Source organism: Glarea lozoyensis (assembly GCF_000409485.1).
Source record: "Glarea lozoyensis ATCC 20868 chromosome Unknown GLAREA6, whole genome shotgun sequence".
Taxonomy (NCBI): domain Eukaryota; kingdom Fungi; phylum Ascomycota; class Leotiomycetes; order Helotiales; family Helotiaceae; genus Glarea; species Glarea lozoyensis.
In genome coordinates, this window is record NW_007361001.1 from 1,093,700 (window position 1) to 1,111,023 (window position 17,324).

General features: G+C 46.4%; 4 protein-coding genes across 4 annotated transcripts; 1 reads left to right on the forward strand and 3 right to left on the reverse strand.

Annotated features, from left to right (window-relative positions):
• Positions 1 to 467: 467 nt before the first annotated feature.
• Positions 468 to 2,153, reverse strand: GLAREA_02663 (Metallo-dependent phosphatase; the record flags this gene model as incomplete). Its single annotated transcript, XM_008087748.1, has 2 exons — positions 468 to 992; positions 1,041 to 2,153. 2 exons carry the CDS (start codon positions 2,151 to 2,153, stop codon positions 468 to 470), a joined length of 1,638 nt encoding a protein of 545 aa, XP_008085939.1.
• Positions 2,154 to 4,376: 2,223 nt separating this feature from the next.
• On the reverse strand, positions 4,377 to 5,720 carry GLAREA_02664 (t-snare protein; the record flags this gene model as incomplete). Its single annotated transcript, XM_008087749.1, has 4 exons — positions 4,377 to 4,579; positions 4,637 to 5,413; positions 5,477 to 5,601; positions 5,701 to 5,720. 4 exons carry the CDS (start codon positions 5,718 to 5,720, stop codon positions 4,377 to 4,379), a joined length of 1,125 nt encoding a protein of 374 aa, XP_008085940.1.
• Positions 5,721 to 7,348: 1,628 nt separating this feature from the next.
• GLAREA_02665 (Ankyrin repeat-containing protein) lies at positions 7,349 to 12,173 on the reverse strand (the record flags this gene model as incomplete). The annotated part of the gene is made up of 6 exons (XM_008087750.1): positions 7,349 to 10,554; positions 10,607 to 10,639; positions 10,700 to 10,862; positions 10,924 to 11,247; positions 11,303 to 11,926; positions 11,997 to 12,173. The coding sequence occupies 6 exons, from the start codon at positions 12,171 to 12,173 to the stop codon at positions 7,349 to 7,351; spliced, it is 4,527 nt and encodes a 1,508-aa protein (XP_008085941.1).
• Positions 12,174 to 13,005: 832 nt separating this feature from the next.
• GLAREA_02666 (Magnesium transport protein CorA, transmembrane region) lies at positions 13,006 to 16,958 on the forward strand (the record flags this gene model as incomplete). Its single annotated transcript, XM_008087751.1, has 10 exons — positions 13,006 to 13,453; positions 13,498 to 13,945; positions 14,005 to 14,044; positions 14,092 to 14,503; positions 14,561 to 14,736; positions 14,787 to 14,935; positions 14,995 to 15,709; positions 15,761 to 16,180; positions 16,234 to 16,521; positions 16,575 to 16,958. 10 exons carry the CDS (start codon positions 13,006 to 13,008, stop codon positions 16,956 to 16,958), a joined length of 3,480 nt encoding a protein of 1,159 aa, XP_008085942.1.
• Between the last annotated feature and the right edge of the window lie 366 nt (positions 16,959 to 17,324).

A 17,324-nucleotide genomic window follows, 5' to 3' on the forward strand; every position in this document is an offset into this window, starting at 1 on the left:
AACATGGTGTCATTCAACATCATAATTCCCTTCCAGCGCGCTGTAAAAAAACAGACTCAAGCTCCCTGAATGAATGTTTTGCTCTCAAAAAAAAAAAAAAAAAACGCCATAACAACGCTCAGATCAACAGACTTCCAAGTCTCCCCCCAAAACACCGATTGAACTAGAGTCTCTTTTTATCATTGCCCATTTATATGCAAGCCGTGTGTCTCCATATGCTACTCCTTGTCCGCTACTCATGTCGTTAGGCTGATACTGCAATCTGCTACGGCAGACATGGTCGTCTCTGTTTCTGTGTACTCGTTGCATCATCCGGCCCATCGCATTGCAAGAATTTCCAGCGTCTGAAATATCCACAGCACATTCGTTCCCCTTTCGAGCCGACGCCGAATCGCCCTATGACCTGTCATGGTGTGATATCTAATGGTTTGATATTCCGGTGGTTTTGCTTGATAATCAAGAAAAGATCAGACGCTCTGAGGGAATGCTCCGCCAGGTGGAGGACTGTTGACCATACTGTTGCGCTTGTTTCGGCTCTTCTTCATCTGACTCTTTAGAGCACTCGAATCCAAAGGCTTCAAAAGCTCGAAGCTGCATAACAATTCCGTTGAAACACTCATCACCGCACCATAATTGTCAAACTCCCCGCAATAGTTGGGAGCAGAAAACACCGTCACCAAAATGCGATCTTCAAAAAACTCGTATCCATCTTCAACAACCATATGTGCCCGGCATACCAAGTCGAAATCATGTCTAGCCAAAAACTCGGTTATAACCTTCTTGCCGAAAGAATAACTGACTCCACGTTCACTAGATTCCCAATCCTTTTCTTGATCCGCGGGATCCGACCATAACAGATCGTTGAGCAAGCCGAAATCGGGTACGTCTGTCGGTCGGGCAATGTGCCTGATATCGTCCATGTGACTAAGTGCTGGCGATAATCCACCGTGGACACAGAATATCTTTCCTGCTACAATTGCGGCAATTGGAAGCTACAGCATATGTTAGCGGGGTATTGCTGAAAAACGTGGACGACTTACGCAATTAAACGTGTCTACAAAAGTCTTCCATACTTTGACATTGCACCTTCTCTTACACTCATCATAAAATCCGTATACTCGTGTAACATTTGCACACTCGTGGTTACCTCTCAACAAGAAAAAGTTTTCCGGATACTTGATCTTGTAGCACATCAACAGCAACATTGTCTCCAACGATGCCTTTCCTCTGTCGACATAATCGCCTAAGAACAAGAAATTGGAACTAGGAGGGAATCCACACATTTCGAACATTCGAATAAGATCAGAGTATTGGCCATGAATATCCCCAACGATCTTGACTGGAGCTTCCAACTCAATCAGTGGTGGCTGCTCCAAAAATATCTCCCTGACTTTTGTGCAAATGGATGTGATCTCCGCATTGCGCAAACAAACACCTTTAGTGCTCTTGCCGGCATACCCTGCGTCCAGAAGGCGCTTGATATAGTCATCCACATCTGCATTATTCATCTCCGCCATAGCTATCGGTGTCGAGGCAGCGCTATCTTTCGGCTCGGGAGCGACAGGAACGGGTTCGGCTTCCTTCGTGATTGGGTTGATTGCATCAGGTCTCTTCACCAGAATCGATTGCCCAGCAAGCTGGCCCTGTTGTTGATTCTTAAGACCTCCGGACGGTGGTTGATCAGACACCTGGTCAATCTCTCCGCTTCGCTGAGCTGCAGCGACATCGTGATGACCTTTGATTATAGAGGCAGATTGGATCGGAGATGGAGGTGCTTTGGGGTTATCATTGTTGTCATCGTCAGAATCCTGAGGGACTTGGGATAACGCCGATTGAGAATCATCAAGACGACCCGTCCGCGATACGCCAGATCGCGAGCTTCTGCCAGAGCGGACAGATGCCGCATCTGATTTATCTGCTATTCCCGCATCAGTACTACTGAATCCCGATGTCGAGTTGCGAGGACTGTCGGTCTTGCCGGGGATTTTTGACCTTAACGCTCCTCGAAGTGACCGTGTCGACTCTTTCGTATCTGCTTTGCTGAATGAAGGGTAAGACTGAAGATTGTCTCCTCCCTTATCTAATGATGTCTGCGATGCACTGCTCTTGGGAGTACTTGCCCCACCAGCGCCTTTGGAGCTCTGGTTACCCATTTTCACCTATTCGTTTCGCAGATATGGTAGTGACTGTTATGATCGTGACAACGTTGAGTTTGTGCCAATACAAGATCTTCGTATTTATCGGAATGCTGGTGCTGGATTCGGTCGTGTGCAGTTTGCTTGGAGGTGTGAAGTTTGGTGTTCTGAACAAGTTTGGCAACGATGGGATCTAACCGGAGTCGGGCGGGTTAGGGACGTCCCGCCTAGCTAAGTGCCTAAGTTCGATTTGATAGCTTTAACCCGAGTTCGTGGGTGTGTGTTGAACCACTTCGTAATATGATCAACTCGTTTTCGAAAGGATGTTGGGTATTGATTGGAGGGTGTTTGTGAATGACGGTTAGGGAAGGACTACTGAGTCATGGCGGTTAGTAAGTCTTAGCCCTACGTCGACGTCTTTCTTTTGCAGGTTATGGCGCAACGACAAAAGTGCAAGTAGGAGATTCGTACCTAAACTTCAATCCAACAATACCGCTGGGTTTCTTTCAGCGTCGTGAGCGACTTCACTGGGCAGCTTCAAGGTCTACCTGTATAGGTATCCTGGGTGGACTTCGAGGAGACCAGGTAAGCTGGTACCTGGAGGGATGCGGCCGTCTTACTGAGCGTTCGGTACCCGTTCAAATCCTCTGCGGAAAGACGGAAAGTTCCTGAGGTTATTGACCTTCGAGGTGAATGAGGTATCCCTCTCTCTATTGTTTTCCACAAGGCTGTGGTCTCCGGGCGCAAGTGTGGGGTGCAATCGTCACTTTCCTCAATGGTGTTGTCGCACGAGCGTACTTTCTCTGGGTCAAATCACAAGCTGCGCGGCTGAGAAGTTTCTTTGGGTTCTAGACTTCGAGTGGCGATAGGAGCAGGTTGTTGAAGGTATGAGATATCGGATCGGATGCTCTTGCGAGGTGAATTATCGTGTCGTGACAGGGGCTTCACGATGTTCAGAGGCTGAATTAAAAAATTCGAATGGCGAGGATGCACGGTGTTGAGGTTTCTGGGACATCAAGAGCTCAACATTCGAAAGTTCTTGTGCTAAAGGACGACGACGCCGTAGTGGATCGACCAAAGTGGTCTTGGCAATGCACTGAAGCATCAACATGCACATTCGAGACTTCATTGGCAGACTCATTCTTGCTCAAATAGTTGATTTTCTTCCCAGTTTCATTTGTTTGCAGGTTTATTGCTAGATAGTTATTGAGGGACTAAAAATCTGGCAAGTGCCCCAAAAGCTACTCCTAGAATCATTCTAATAAACTCAGAATTTACCCATTCCAACGCTTCACATCAGCCAAGTAACTTGGCTCAATTCGAACCCCCTCTTCTCATATTCAGTTCCGATTGTTCTTCCGAGTAATTATACAGAATCATGACTTGGGGCGCCACTCGGAGTCGTACATCATATCATATTCATGTCCTCGAATGATAATGTTCTCGTTGACGTTGTCATATTCCTCCTTCCCTTAGCAGACCAACTTACGTGTGCTGTCACGTTTGGACCCTAACAGGATGAAGCGCTTCCCTACCGCATTGCTTTCCAAGGTTCCTTCTCGTGTGTTCCTGCGGAATACTTCCAAAGGTCACAAGATACGCCGACTCTCCAGATCGGTCTGCTTCAATGACTTGATTTCTCATGAGACTATCATACTCTATCAGACGTAGTGGAGATTTCAGTAAGTACATGGCATGATTGGCCGACCTTATGTCTTAAAGAATGTTGGCCGAAGCAAGGAGTGTGACCAACCGTTGGGCCTAAATCAAGGGCGAGGTCGAACTTATAATAGTCTAATGTGATGGAAGAAACCTTAATTAAACGTTCTAATCTATTCTTCTCTTTTCAACAAAATCCTCAGGTCATGCAAGAAACAAACACGCCAAATTTCTCCATACTGGACTTCCTCAAATGCAACTAGGCGAACATAATCATCAACACTCAACCTTCATCCGGTAGAAGGAACAAGCTCTGAGCTCCCATCCCAGATGGCGAGACCACAAACAAAACACAAAAACGAGTGATACTCTACAGCAAGGAAACAATGTGGTGTAGTACAGACACCTGACAGGCAATGATACAAGCTGCCCTGACCCTCCATAGGCAAAACAGCAAAATTTAAAACAAGAACGCCGGACGAACGCCTTGGTGTACGGAAATCGGAAGCTGGAATGAGCACAATCGCCTGACTGGCCATCGCTTCCTGTCAAATACGCCTTCCCGGATTACACATTCGCTTTTTATGACTGGAATTTGCGGAACCTCTTTCCGAGGGGGGTATAATCTTCGCCTACTTTCACTATTCGCTCCCCAATTGGTTTGGTGAATTCGGAAACAACTCGGCGGCTTTGAATAGGAAGGGAACGACGTGCTGCTTTCGGAGCTACAGCCTGCCATGGCTTTGTGATTACAAGGGCAATGACAATAATAGCGATGATGAGAACTAGCAAACGAGTCAGTTCAGGGGTCAAGAAGTTCACCTTTGGCAGATTATACATACTACATATGCCCAAGCACCACCACTTCCATTTGCGCGCGTTTCGAGCGCTGGTAATGGCAACACCGATCTGCTCCGTACCCTTATCCATATTTTCCACGACCTCCTCGCCTTTTGTCTCGATATTTTCTATCGCGGCTTCCTGTTGCATGACAAGGTTGTTCATATCGTCGAACAGAACACCGATTTCTGCCATGTCTCTTGCGATCTTTTGAATCGCGGCATTCCGTTCCTTAACAGCGCTCAAAGTCGTCTGACTTTGACCTCTCCGATCACTGCTCATTAAAGCCTGGGTGAAAACAGGTCCCTGGGGATCGTCTATAGCATCTCGTACTTCTTGCTCTGAGGCATCAGGTCTCACAATGCGATATTGCCGAGTAGATTGTTCCCTGAGCTTTCTGTCAAAATCGCGTACCATTGACTGATAGTTCGCAAATGAGGCTCTCAATCCTTTGTCCAGCTCTCCTACATGCTTAGCTCTGGTCGCCGAGTTCTGATTTTCGCGGACTGATTTCAATTGCTTGACGCGTTCGATGAGTAACTTATACTCGTCCTTGATTGCTTCCGCATCCGCCTCTACTTTGGCAGAAGCTCTGCCCGCATCGACGCTGGTAAGGCAAGCTTGCTGAGCGCGAACAAGCGCAGGGATCCTCGCAGTATCCAGATCTTTGATTTCGAGCTTCAGAGGTTGAACAACAGTGTCCAGCCACTGCGAGAGATTATTTGTCACCGCGGGTTGCTGCGCGGCTTGAGCGAGGGGGGTCATTTCAACATTATGTCCTGCCCATCATTAGTTATGGTTCTCGGGGCTTCCAAATCCAATAACAGCTTCCGTAGACGTACCGGACTCGTCGTATCCACCCATTGCACCAGATTCGCCGTACTGGTGAGTCTGACGAAACTCTGGCGAATTGTAACCTGGAGATGCAGCCTGTCTCTGATCGTACGGATTTTGGCGTCCGCCATAGCTTTTGACCTGTTAGCACCTGTTTCCCTACAGTCGTTATGATAGCCGCAGTGGCATGATCAATTCGAATTTCGACCTGGAAGAAAGGAACAGCACTAACTTGTTTGCGTACTGCGACATTATGTGTTAGCTAAGTTCTGCCAGAGAAACTTTTGACTTCTTGAAAGTATAATGATCACGGATTGAAGATCAGTTCAGAGATGAAAAGTCAAAGACAAGACGATGGGTGCGATCAAAGTCCCGAACGAAGACGAAACACGCTTGAGGGATCAGAGAGTTGAAAGTTGAAACATACCATCCTGGATAATGACAGGGCTACCCCTTTTTTCGTCTGGAGAGGTCTTTCTGTGATGCACAACTGGCTCTTTTCTCGGCTCAAAAGAAAGGCTGGCGATATATCGTAGTTATTGGCAAGTTGATATGCTCAATCGACCGTTACTCTTCGAAATTTCGATTTTCGAAGTTGGACGAGAAAGGAGCTGAGATATGTCAAGAGGATTGAGTTGGTGATCAGCGGCTGATGGGGATGATACCCATGAAGCCAAGCTAACACTGCACGTTAGGGGTCTTTGGTACGAGCTGCAACTACGCGACGCCGAATCCAGAGTCCACAACGCTGCTGCAACTTCGACACGTCAGGAAGCGCCGCAGCATAATAAGCCACAAGTAGGTCTATACCAGCGCAATTGATAGGCCCAGAAGCACACAAATGGAAAATCGTTACATGACTGCCGTCTCCAGCCAAACAGCCGCGGAAACGCGATATTTTTAGACCCAAACACTCGTGCTGTGCTAGGCGGGTGGGTGGATTAAGGAACTGGAGCCATGATTGCTTGACGGTCACGAAGCTCACGAAGTATACCGTGGACGGAGCACACGCAGATGGGAATACGCCAGCAAGCCCAGAGGCGACGGGACCACACAATGTTTGCGAAGGTTGTGTAATTCCAAGTGTTTGTTCGGAGCCTATGGAAGAAGGCAATTCGAGGTCCAATGCTAACAAACTATTGACTGTGTTCGGACAGCAACGTGCAAATACGAATTTTGAATAGAAATCGCCTCCGTCAAGACTTAAAAGATACTAGTTGCGTACAGCTCCTACGTTAACGGACTAAACAATTGAGACCAACGGCTACATGTCGAATCTCAAGATCTGTGGACCGCATCGCAGCTGTGAATCGGATTACTATCTCAGACCAACGCAATCCCGCCACAGACCACGAACTGTGCTTACGAGGCTCAGCCTGCTGCGGCCATATTGATTTTAGGACTTCGACGAAACTCCATCAGACCCATGATTCAGGAATATTTGGGTCAAAGATGCCCAGATAACAATTGATATTCGGATTCAGAATTCAGGCGCCAGAGCCTACCTTCTTGCAATATCTTGGGAAATACGGCTTTTCTCAGTTGAAATTGCCACAAAACGAACTCCTATCGCGGGAAGCATGATAGACAGTTACGAAGCCAGGGGACTATTCTACTGCGACCATTCTCTTTCTTCGCTAGGTAAGTAGCTGTTTCTGCAGTGTCTAGATTGAGCCGTTCTCATGATATTCGACAGAATAGTGTTGAATGGAGCAATGAAGGTTGCTCAATATTTGACTCCATTCAGTACTGCCAGCACTTCTCCATTTTCAAACAGACATCAATCTGAAGACCGACGAGTCCATGGCTCTAACTGGTCCCTCAAATTATTTTCTCAATTTTCAATCGATGGGTCCTCAATCGCCTGCACCTGTTTTCCCTCAATAGTGCGGTGCTGCCAATCTTCGACCACCCCTTACTTTCCTCATTACGTCTTCCACTCCGTCATTCACATCTCCCATATGATTTCCTCTGTTTAACAGGAACTCGACAATCTCTCGGTGACCACTTTCCGCAGCTGCAATCAGCGGGGCATTATGGTCTTTGCCAAAGATTCCGTCCAACTCGTTCAATGATCCTCCTTTCTCTAGTAGCAGTTTTAATATCTCCTTTCGCCCATAACGTGCTGCTACTATCATGGCAGTACTGTTCATCCCCATACCATATACACCCGTATTTACGTCTGCCCGGTAATCCAGCAGTAATCTACTAGTTGAGATATCGTCGTTGTATGCGGCTCTTTGAAGACAAGTTACAAAAGGCTGAACTGTAGCAGTGTCATATTCAACATTAGGATTTGCTCCATATTCTAGAAGCAGCTTTATTAACGTGTGTTGCTTGGCCTGTACTGCTGCATAGAGTGGGCTTCCGAACTCTGAAGCGACAGGGTCAACATTTGCGCCCTTAGCTATAAGCATCGAGGCGAGATGAGGAGCTTTGATTATAGCTGTGAGTAAGGCGCTGCCATAAATCCCGCCCGGAATGTTGACATCTATGCCCAGACCAAGAACGTGCGTTACTAGCTCTTTATTGCCACTTACAATTGCTGCTTGAAGAAGATTGTCTGAGGCTCCTCCCGCGTTTGTTGTCCTGGCGCCATGGCCAAGTAGTAAATCGACCATTCTTTTTTGACCACGAGCAGCAGCAATCAGCAAGGCACTCCCTTCTCTGCCGCCATCGGTATTGACGTCTGCGCCATGTGAAATAAGAAGCTCAACCAATTCTTCACTATCATGCTTCACAGCAGCTTGAAGAGCAGATCCGTAGTCTCCGCCCTCAACCTTAACGTCAGCTCCTTTGCTAAGTAGATAGCGGATAACCTGAAAAGAGTTATCTCGACATTCCGGACTGGAGACGGCCGCCTGTAGCACAGTCTCATACTCGCCGCCGCGAGCATTTATATCAGCTCCATTTTCGACTAAGAGTTCGATCACCTTGAAATCCATGATTATCATCGCAGCTTGCAAAGCAGTACCGAAAAAGCTGGCCCCTTTTATATTTACGTCGGCGCCACGTTCCAAGAGATATTTGACCGTGTCCAACCTGGCCATGAAACTAGCCTGCTGCAAAGCTGTTCCCTCAGACTTCGACCAGGCGTTGATACCAGCACCAGCATCTAGCAGTGCTCCTAGCACAGCATTATTTCCTTTATTGGCAGCAGCTTGTAGCGCTCCATTTCCAAACCTCCCATCTTCTTCCACACCAGCGCCATGTTGTAACAACAGCTTGATTAGATCGCTATGGTTCTTTCCAATAGCAATATCAAGAGGCGTGGCTGACCTGTTGTCTAATAGATTCGGAGTAGCTCCCAACGAAAGGAGTAGCGTAGTCAGGTGTACAAAGCCTCTATCTGCGGCAAGATGCAAAGGCGTCTTGCCGTCTTTGTCTTGTTTGTTTATGTGGTCTTTTGATTCAAGAAGTTCGCCGACGGCTGTTTGAACGTTATAGACTATAGCTATATGTATCAACTCACTGGATTTGACGTACAAATCCGAGCGATGACGTTTTGCGTTACGTCGAACTATTCCGTATTCGATTTCGTCCAACTTTTTCATGGTTTTATGCCAATGATCAAGAGTTTTCTGGGAGCTCAGAAGAAAGCGAGCCAAGGGCCTCTGGAAATGTCCATGTGTCTCTGCTTTTGCAGTATGCACAAAAAGGTTGATTGTTGCATATTCAAGAAATTTTGGAATCGGCTCATTCCACTTTACCCACGCATTAAGTGCATCCAAAATGTTGTCGATAAGCAGGTAGTTGAGGCAACACCGGGAGAGTCTTGTTTGACCTGCACCGAGCACATTCTCACTCGTCAAGGTAAATCCTTCGGTCATAAAAACCATGGATGCCAGCCCAGAGAAGCGGAGAAAATCGTTGACAGTTTCGTGCACGAATTGCACACGGTTCGTGGGTCCGGTGTGCATCACGACCGCCAAACCTCCAGACAGACTCATAACGAGTTTCTCCATTTGGCTATTTGTTTTGACAAAACCCTTTGCGCCCAGCTCGCAGCAATCCTGACTCCAGGTTTTGTCGTCACAAGCCAATGCAAAACTTATTTCCGTTAGACTTAAAGGTCTTTCGGCGAGGCATACCCACGTTAAGAAGAGCAATGCCCTCGCTCTCAAAGTCACAGAGACATCATTTTTCAAAATCGCGTCGTAGAGTGAAAATAGTTCGTTCGATTCGCCAGCTATAACCTCAACTACCTCATCAAACTCCAGCTCTCCATCATTCAACGACTTGATTATCTTCGGAACACGAAGGACCGCCCATTGAAACACCCCCGCTGCTTTCTTGCAAATAGCATCCACGATTTCGCCCGTGATCACGGGAGATTCATCATCCCATCCTGTCACACCCAAACGTAAACTGTCTTGGATATACCGTCGAAGATCGAGTGCATTTTCATCCTCAACGCGAATCTCAAGTCCAGGACCGAGAGATCCTACAACAGGGTAGTGACGACATGATATACAGATTCGTACTCCTCTCATGGCACCATCTCTTTCTTCAAAGGTCAGGTCGTTGAGGTCGTAGAAGTATTTCACGAGCTCCATCGCGGCCTTGTCTCCAGTCGGTAGAATAGCTTCGTCGAGAGCGTCAATGAACAAAGTGACCTCGTTCTTCGCAGCGACTTGCTTGACAACGCGAGTGAATAGGGCTCTGAGTTCATCGACCTGCCACTGCCAGGTATGCTTAGTGCTTGAGTCTTGGCTGTCATTTTTGAGTTTGTAGGCTTCGTATATCAGTTCTCTTGCTGTGCTAGATTCCTTATATATCTGATGTAGTAAAGATCTGAACATTCCAAGGGTCATTTTCTGTAGTGGTTCGCCACGACCCGTGAAAAAGAAATCCAGACGAATCGTTTTAGATGTCCGCTGTGAGAGAAGATATCTATGAACATACGCCATAATCGTGCTCTTCCCAGTACCCGGGTGGCCCTTGAGCCAGAGTAAACCATGGGAGGCGTTGAGCCAGGTTGTGAAGGACGGATGTTCGAGTACCCAGTTGCATGTCTTGGGATGTGCTACGTCTGCCTCGATCTTGCGAGTCGTCATAGTAGAGAACGCGAGAGTTTGGAGACATGCTATTCATAGTCAGAAACGATAACAGAATATAGAAGGCATTGGTAAACTTACGAAGATCTTCAGTTCTTATAATATCATTGGCGGCTAATATCAGTTAGTCAAATACCAAGCAAATTCTCGGGAAGATGGTAGGACAAGACTCACGTCGAGTTGCCTCATCAACTGCTACTTTCAACTTTGCAAGGACTTTTCCATAACTAGGGCATGTACGTGACTTAAAACGAGCAATACTCCGATGATCTTTGCCATCCATATGAATCACAATTTCTGAATCGAGGCCCATTGTCCCACTAAAATCATCGACTACCTAGAAATAATCAGTCAGGCGCGCGTATGCTATCAGATCTCATTTTCATGAGTAAACTTACCCTGGTATTTAGAGGCGCCATAGTCAGATCCTCGATGAAAGAGTAAAACCGGATGCTGCCGTCAGTCATGGGAATGAACTCTTTTGTGATTGTCTTCACTGCCTTTTCATCCTGTATCAAGTCTTTTATGAGATCGGCACGAATACCTCCTCGAAATCTTGAAAGACCGGTCGTAGTTAGGGATCCGTGGAAGACGCCTGCCAACTTTGCTAAAAAAGCCGCTTCTTTGGATCCACGATGGGGAGTGGCAATAAACAAGATATCTGATGTTGCAGCGCGTATGTTGCCAAAACGCTTGACATTAGTATTCGCGATGGACAAGGCCTAGGGAGTGTTAGTATTCAAGGAGAGTTCCCAGTAAGTAAGTGATTCAACTGACTCTCTTCACAACAAGTCCACCCATACTATGGCAAATGAAGATAAGCGGCCGCCGTTGTTGCTCCCTTTTTGTCCTTATATCCAAAAGATTTTCCAATAAATCCGTGGCGAAAGTGGTAATGTTACCAGTACCTTTACTCAAAAAAATCTTCGCATTATATCCAAAAGTGTATATTCTAGAACCGGGAAAAACCTCGGGCAGAAAATCCTGTAACCAGAAGGCGTCTGGCGCCTTCTTACTTGATTCCACATCTGACCAGGTCCATGTTTTGAAAGGCGTACCATCAATGCCATGAAGAGCTACAATGTCTACTGGGCAATTGCAACCGGAGGAAAGTAGGCCATCAGGGGGTTCGTACAGCTTGAAAAGTCCGAAACGCTGGGAACTGCCATATACCTCCAAGTTCTCCTCCTCATGTCTCTTTTCCCGCCACTTACCAAGCCTCGGCGAGTGTGAACTCTGGGGGCGTATATTCTCAGATAAGTTGACAGAGCGCTTCAAGATTTCTCTCTGTTTAGCATTAATGACAGAGGGCTGGTCATTTGGCTGCTCAGAGGAATGCCTCGAAGGTCGCAAAGGTATTTTAAGCACGGATGTGAAAATACCATGACTTTTAGACTCATTCTGGACTAATTAGCAGTAGTTTATGGTTATCCTACTTCTCGCGACATCGTGAAGGCTTGGTTTGACTTACAGGAACGCTCACAGTCGTAGCAACTGTTGGTGCCTCGCTTGTTGTTTCAAACGTATGGTCCGTAAAGGTCGTGTCGACTGTCTTTATAGTACCTTTCGTCTGAAAGGTATACCTCTGCGGTTCGGAAGCGATTCTATATATTTCCGTTGTCGCGGCAGATTCGACATTGGCAGACATCCTTCAGTGATCATCATCCTAGAGAGAAAGAACGAAAAAAGGAAAATACAGGAAAATGAATCCAAAAGGTCTAGGTACAACGAGGCTACAGAAAAAGTGAGAAATAAGCCTCGGCTGGTAGTAGAACAAGAGTCTGTTCCAATCATATTAAACATCAAATGCATGATGCCGTGGCAAGGGGAAGGAATTGTTGGTTCTAGGCAGCCTTTCAGCCGTGAAGACCAGTACGAATCCTTCATTCTGAAACACCTCATGATGAGCCCCATTTGACTCGAGAGCTGTCGTTGGAAGGCAGAAACGCGCTCCGAGTACATTAGCAGTACATCATGGAGTGGTGTTTCGTAGCATTCATAGGTTGAATTGCCGCCTTTAAATGGTTGATGGGGAGAATAGACTCGGCGGCTCAGGAGAAGATTGGGTTGGCGGACCGGTCCGGGGCAATTGGGTTTAGCGGTCCCAGCGTCTCACAGGGGGGTTCAAGCGAGCGGCTTCAGCTCCGAAATCCCCGTCAAGCTTGTTCTGTTTACTCCAAATGCTGACCTCCAAGCACCACAAGATGCTTGTTTCTAATAGTCTATACAGCTATGTATGTTAGCTTTAACTACAATTTGTTTCTCGCTTAACGTTCCTTCAACCTTTACTGTTCAACTATTCGCATTTGAGGAACAAAAGTCCTATCGAGCTCCACTATTGTGCGACGGGAAGACTGAAAGCACAAAGTCCCACAACATGTCCTGGTTTTAGACCAAATAAACAGGCGCACGACGATCAGTTTGAAGTCTCAAGTTCTGCTCGATAAGGGTTTTCCTTTATATCCCAAAGCTTTGGTCCAATGCCCAGGTATTCCAGACCATTCAAGGAAGCTGGAGTAGGAAGGGAGTCAAATTACTATAAAATAGAGCAAGATGCGGGCGAAGAGGAGCAAAATTATGACATACGACGAGGGTACGATCAGGATAACAGCGGTCCTAGGCGAAGGTACCCTGTGAATGATGATCCGAAAGAGGATGACATAGATTACTATCCAAGACCCGAACCCGCCAGACACAATACAACGCTTAGATCAGACTACTACGGACATACTGAGCCTATATTACGAAGACAGCCTGAGCCCACCAGACAAAATGCAAGGCTTAGATCAGAATACTACAGACATACTGAGCCTATATCACTGAGACAGCCTCGACATTCATATCCAACGGTACCTATCAACCCCTTTGCCCCGCAGAATCGGTGGGCACGGTCTCCAAAGGTTGAATATGAAAGCAGAAATAACTACTGTGAGTTTCTTTGCACTTGGACAAGACATCTGCTGATCTTGCAGCATATGAAGATCATGAAGCGCTTCAGACGGGCTACACCGTTGCTGCTAATAATCCTTGGGACTACGATGTTCCGGAAGGAATTCAAATACGTGACTCTGAGGAGGACGAGGAGGACGATGCTAATGATATTAGCGAGGCACTCCTTGATATTGGGAGCGAGCCTTTCACTGCTGACTCGGACATCAGTGGCTCGAGACAGAGAGCAAGGCTTGAAGCAAAAGTAACTGGAAGTGGCAGTGGAACTAGCCAATCAGTGTTCATTTCCAAACAAGAACCAAACTTTCGGCCAACGGGGCAGATGGCATTGTATAATGTGGTAGCATCAGGCTATCAACGCTTAAATGATATTGGCGATTCCGTTGGCAACCTTGCGCACATTGAGTACTTAGGATCTTTGGAAAGCCCCCCGAGACGGGAATCACGGGATGGGTCAAATTTTCGATGGCTGTGAGTATTACGAGTGAGATGAGGCGAGTTTCGGATTGTGATCTCTAATTTATTTCCAGACATCTGAATCAGCAGCTTATGGACTTTGACACATTCTCTGTGAGCCACATGACCTGATAGGAGATTCAAACTAACATTTTGACTAGCGAGTTGCTCAAGAGATGCCCGGCCTTCCTGAGGACGCACTCCTTACTCTACCGCACTTCTTGAATCGGATTCGCAAAGACTTTGAGACTAGCATCCGCTCACAACACGGAGTTATGGGGAACTTCATGAAGCCTGCGTTCGTTAGCAAAAGAAGTCAGAGCACGACGTCAGAAAATACACTTAACTCTGGGTTCATTTTCTGTACTATACCGTATCACCAGCTTTCACCTTATTCAAGCCTCGAGAAGCCTCCCAACCCAAGACTGCATCCCACTAGAACTTTATTGCAATCCAAGTATCCATCCACAACAATGCAACGGGATCAACAGCAAGTTGTAAGCAACATAAGTGGCACTCCCACTGGTCATTGTTTTCACGTGCCAGTTTTATGGTGTTTGATAATTGATGATAGTAAGCTTAATTTCGAGACAACTTGAATATCTTTCCTCGTTACTGATTTCATTGTAGAGTTTGCAGTAACCTGTGCCCATGGAATGTCTGCTGAAGGAATTACCGGAGATGGCGTAACGTTGACCCAGAGTGTACCTCAAGCGCCCGATACATCAGCTTCCCTTAAAACTTTGCACATAATTCTTGAGAGTCGCCTTTACGTCGTGCCAATCGAGCAGTGCGACACGTGGTTCGTAAGTCAAGTAGCTCCGCAGGATTACCAACTCGTTTGACTCTAGAATAGAAATTAACGCAGAACTTTTCGCAATATACCTCAATTTTTGACGACCAGATGCTTGTGCACTGGAAAGGCACCCGAATTTCATCAGACTTGTGGTCGGTAGTAATACAGCAAGCGCAGAAGCAACTGGCTAGCGTCAAAATCTTTCAAAGGTAGCAAATTTTCGCTTGAGTTTCATTACTTGCATAACTTCCCATACTAACAGTGACAGAAAACGCGCTATCAAACATCAATTAGTAGAAGACTCGAAGAATGATGATATATACAACGCCCCAACCGGACCATATCGATGGCGGGATGATAGAGATATGGCTTCTGAGACTGGGCGATTTCGAGACGTTGAATCGGAAAAGAAGGTCGATCGTGGTAAAGATAAAACTGGCCCAGCAGGAACCTCTGGCGGTGATCCCAAACCCTCCGTCGATCAGTTGCAAGGCTCGGGAGATAAAGACGGTGGCATATCGCAATCGCCAACCCCTGAGGTCAGCTCTCAAACCGATTCTTTAGCTGTTCGAGATTTTCAAGTTTTGGTATGGATTGCGATTCATCGAGGGAAGGCGAAAGAAGTTGGGAATAGCATTACGGGCAAGGATAATGTGGGTCCATCAACCACCACGACAACTGCAAAAATACAGTCAAATCGTGAGATGGTACAGACGTATTTGAACTCGATCCATCAGTGGCTACTAAAACAAAAAGACTTGAAGTCGAAGACTGCGTATCTATACGCACCACTGAAATCTCTAGATGATGTTGAGAGAGCGCTACAATCTATGATCGAATCAAGAATCGAATCATCAAATATCGAGTCTGCCAAAAGTCGACTTGTCGAAGCTGTCAAATCAGTGTTCACCCTTTTTGTTTCTTTAGACCAGACGGGCCCGATGTGCGCTAAGATATGGGGAGCGGTACATGGCGCAATTACTGTATATTCACTTCTATCCCATTAGAATCTTGTACATCACTAATAGCACTAGGCACCAGCCCCTTCGGCAACGTCGTGGCAGTTTCTTGACTTTGTGAAAACTTTTACCCAGATAGCTAACCTTGCAAAAACAATCGACTCGCAGCTATCAGACGGGAAAGCTCCGTCACCAAAGGAGCTTCCAATGCCCCCAGATGCCTTGCGAGCTTGGCATCAGTTCATCATGTCTTTGGTCTCCTTGAACGCACGAGGCGGTCCTGCACAGGCGGATAATCATGCAAAGAGATGCTTGAGTTTACTACGCAGAATGCATCTCGACATTTTGAAGAACCCTAAAGCCAAGAAACTTGAAGAACTTGAAGCCGTACGCCCTACAAGCTTACTTGTGTTCATCGTCGACCGAGTTCTATCGGATTTCACCGGCACGCAGCCAGATCTGGTGGATACTTATTGGGAGTTCTTCGATCTGATGGTACTGAATTTGTTCCAGTCACGCTCGAATAGTCGTAACTAATTTCGTCCTAGGAGAGCCAAGTCGAGAAAGATCCACTGAGCCGTCGGAACCAGGCTAAAATAACAGCATCAATTGCTGAGATAAAAATTGTTCTCGACACGTTGAATCAGCAAAATGTCATAGTCCGTCAATTTGAAAGCGAATTGTTCAAAAGTGAACTTCCATATATAAGAGGAAGAAAACACATCCAGGGTCCAGATCCGGCAGTGATTAATCTTCAAAAAGCCATCACCACACTACAAGGAAAGATCGCTTCAATGGAAGAGCTTCTTGACAGTTCGAGATATTTGTTGGAAAGAGTCAGTATCTTCCCTAAACCGCCATCAGATCGACACGTGCTAATCATACCTAGAACATGAACGCAATCAGAGACAACAAAGACAGACAAGAAGCCGCCATCTACGCTTTCACCATCGTCACTATCATCTTCCTCCCCATCTCAACGGTGGCCAGTGTTTTCGGCATGAACACAAACGACATCCGGAATATGGCACAAAATCAGTGGTTGTTTTGGGCAGCCGCTCTGCCACTTACTACGATCGTGATTGTGGTGTCCTTGATTGCTGCTGGGATTATTCCCTGGACGTTTGTACGAAAGGATAGAGCAGCTTTGGCGACAGCGCAGGCTGAGGTTTCGGAGGTGAAGATGGTTCGTCCATTTATAAGTACTAGGAATACGGGCGGCGTGAGGAATCGCTATCCGTCACGGTACGTCGATGATTCTATGGGATGGTGAACGCTGAAGGAGTATTTCAAATTAAAACATAAAATCACCATGCAACTAAAGATTTACTAGGGTCCGAGAACAGCCTAAAGTTAACTAGAGAGCATCCTATCAGATCAGAAACAGAGTTCGAAATCATTTTAAAGAAGTCGCAATCGTCACAATAGACGAACATTAGTAGCATCACAAGGCAATCACTAACTCAAAGCAGGCAAATTTCGTAAGAAGAGAAATTTTTATTTTATAGAGATATATCTATATGCAAAGGAAATCTATGAAAAAAGCCCAAAATTCAAATCCCACAATCGCTAAAATACAGTAATTAGGACCAAGTAGCCCACCCCTCGCATCGCTACCAACTCAGCAAGAAGAGAGCCA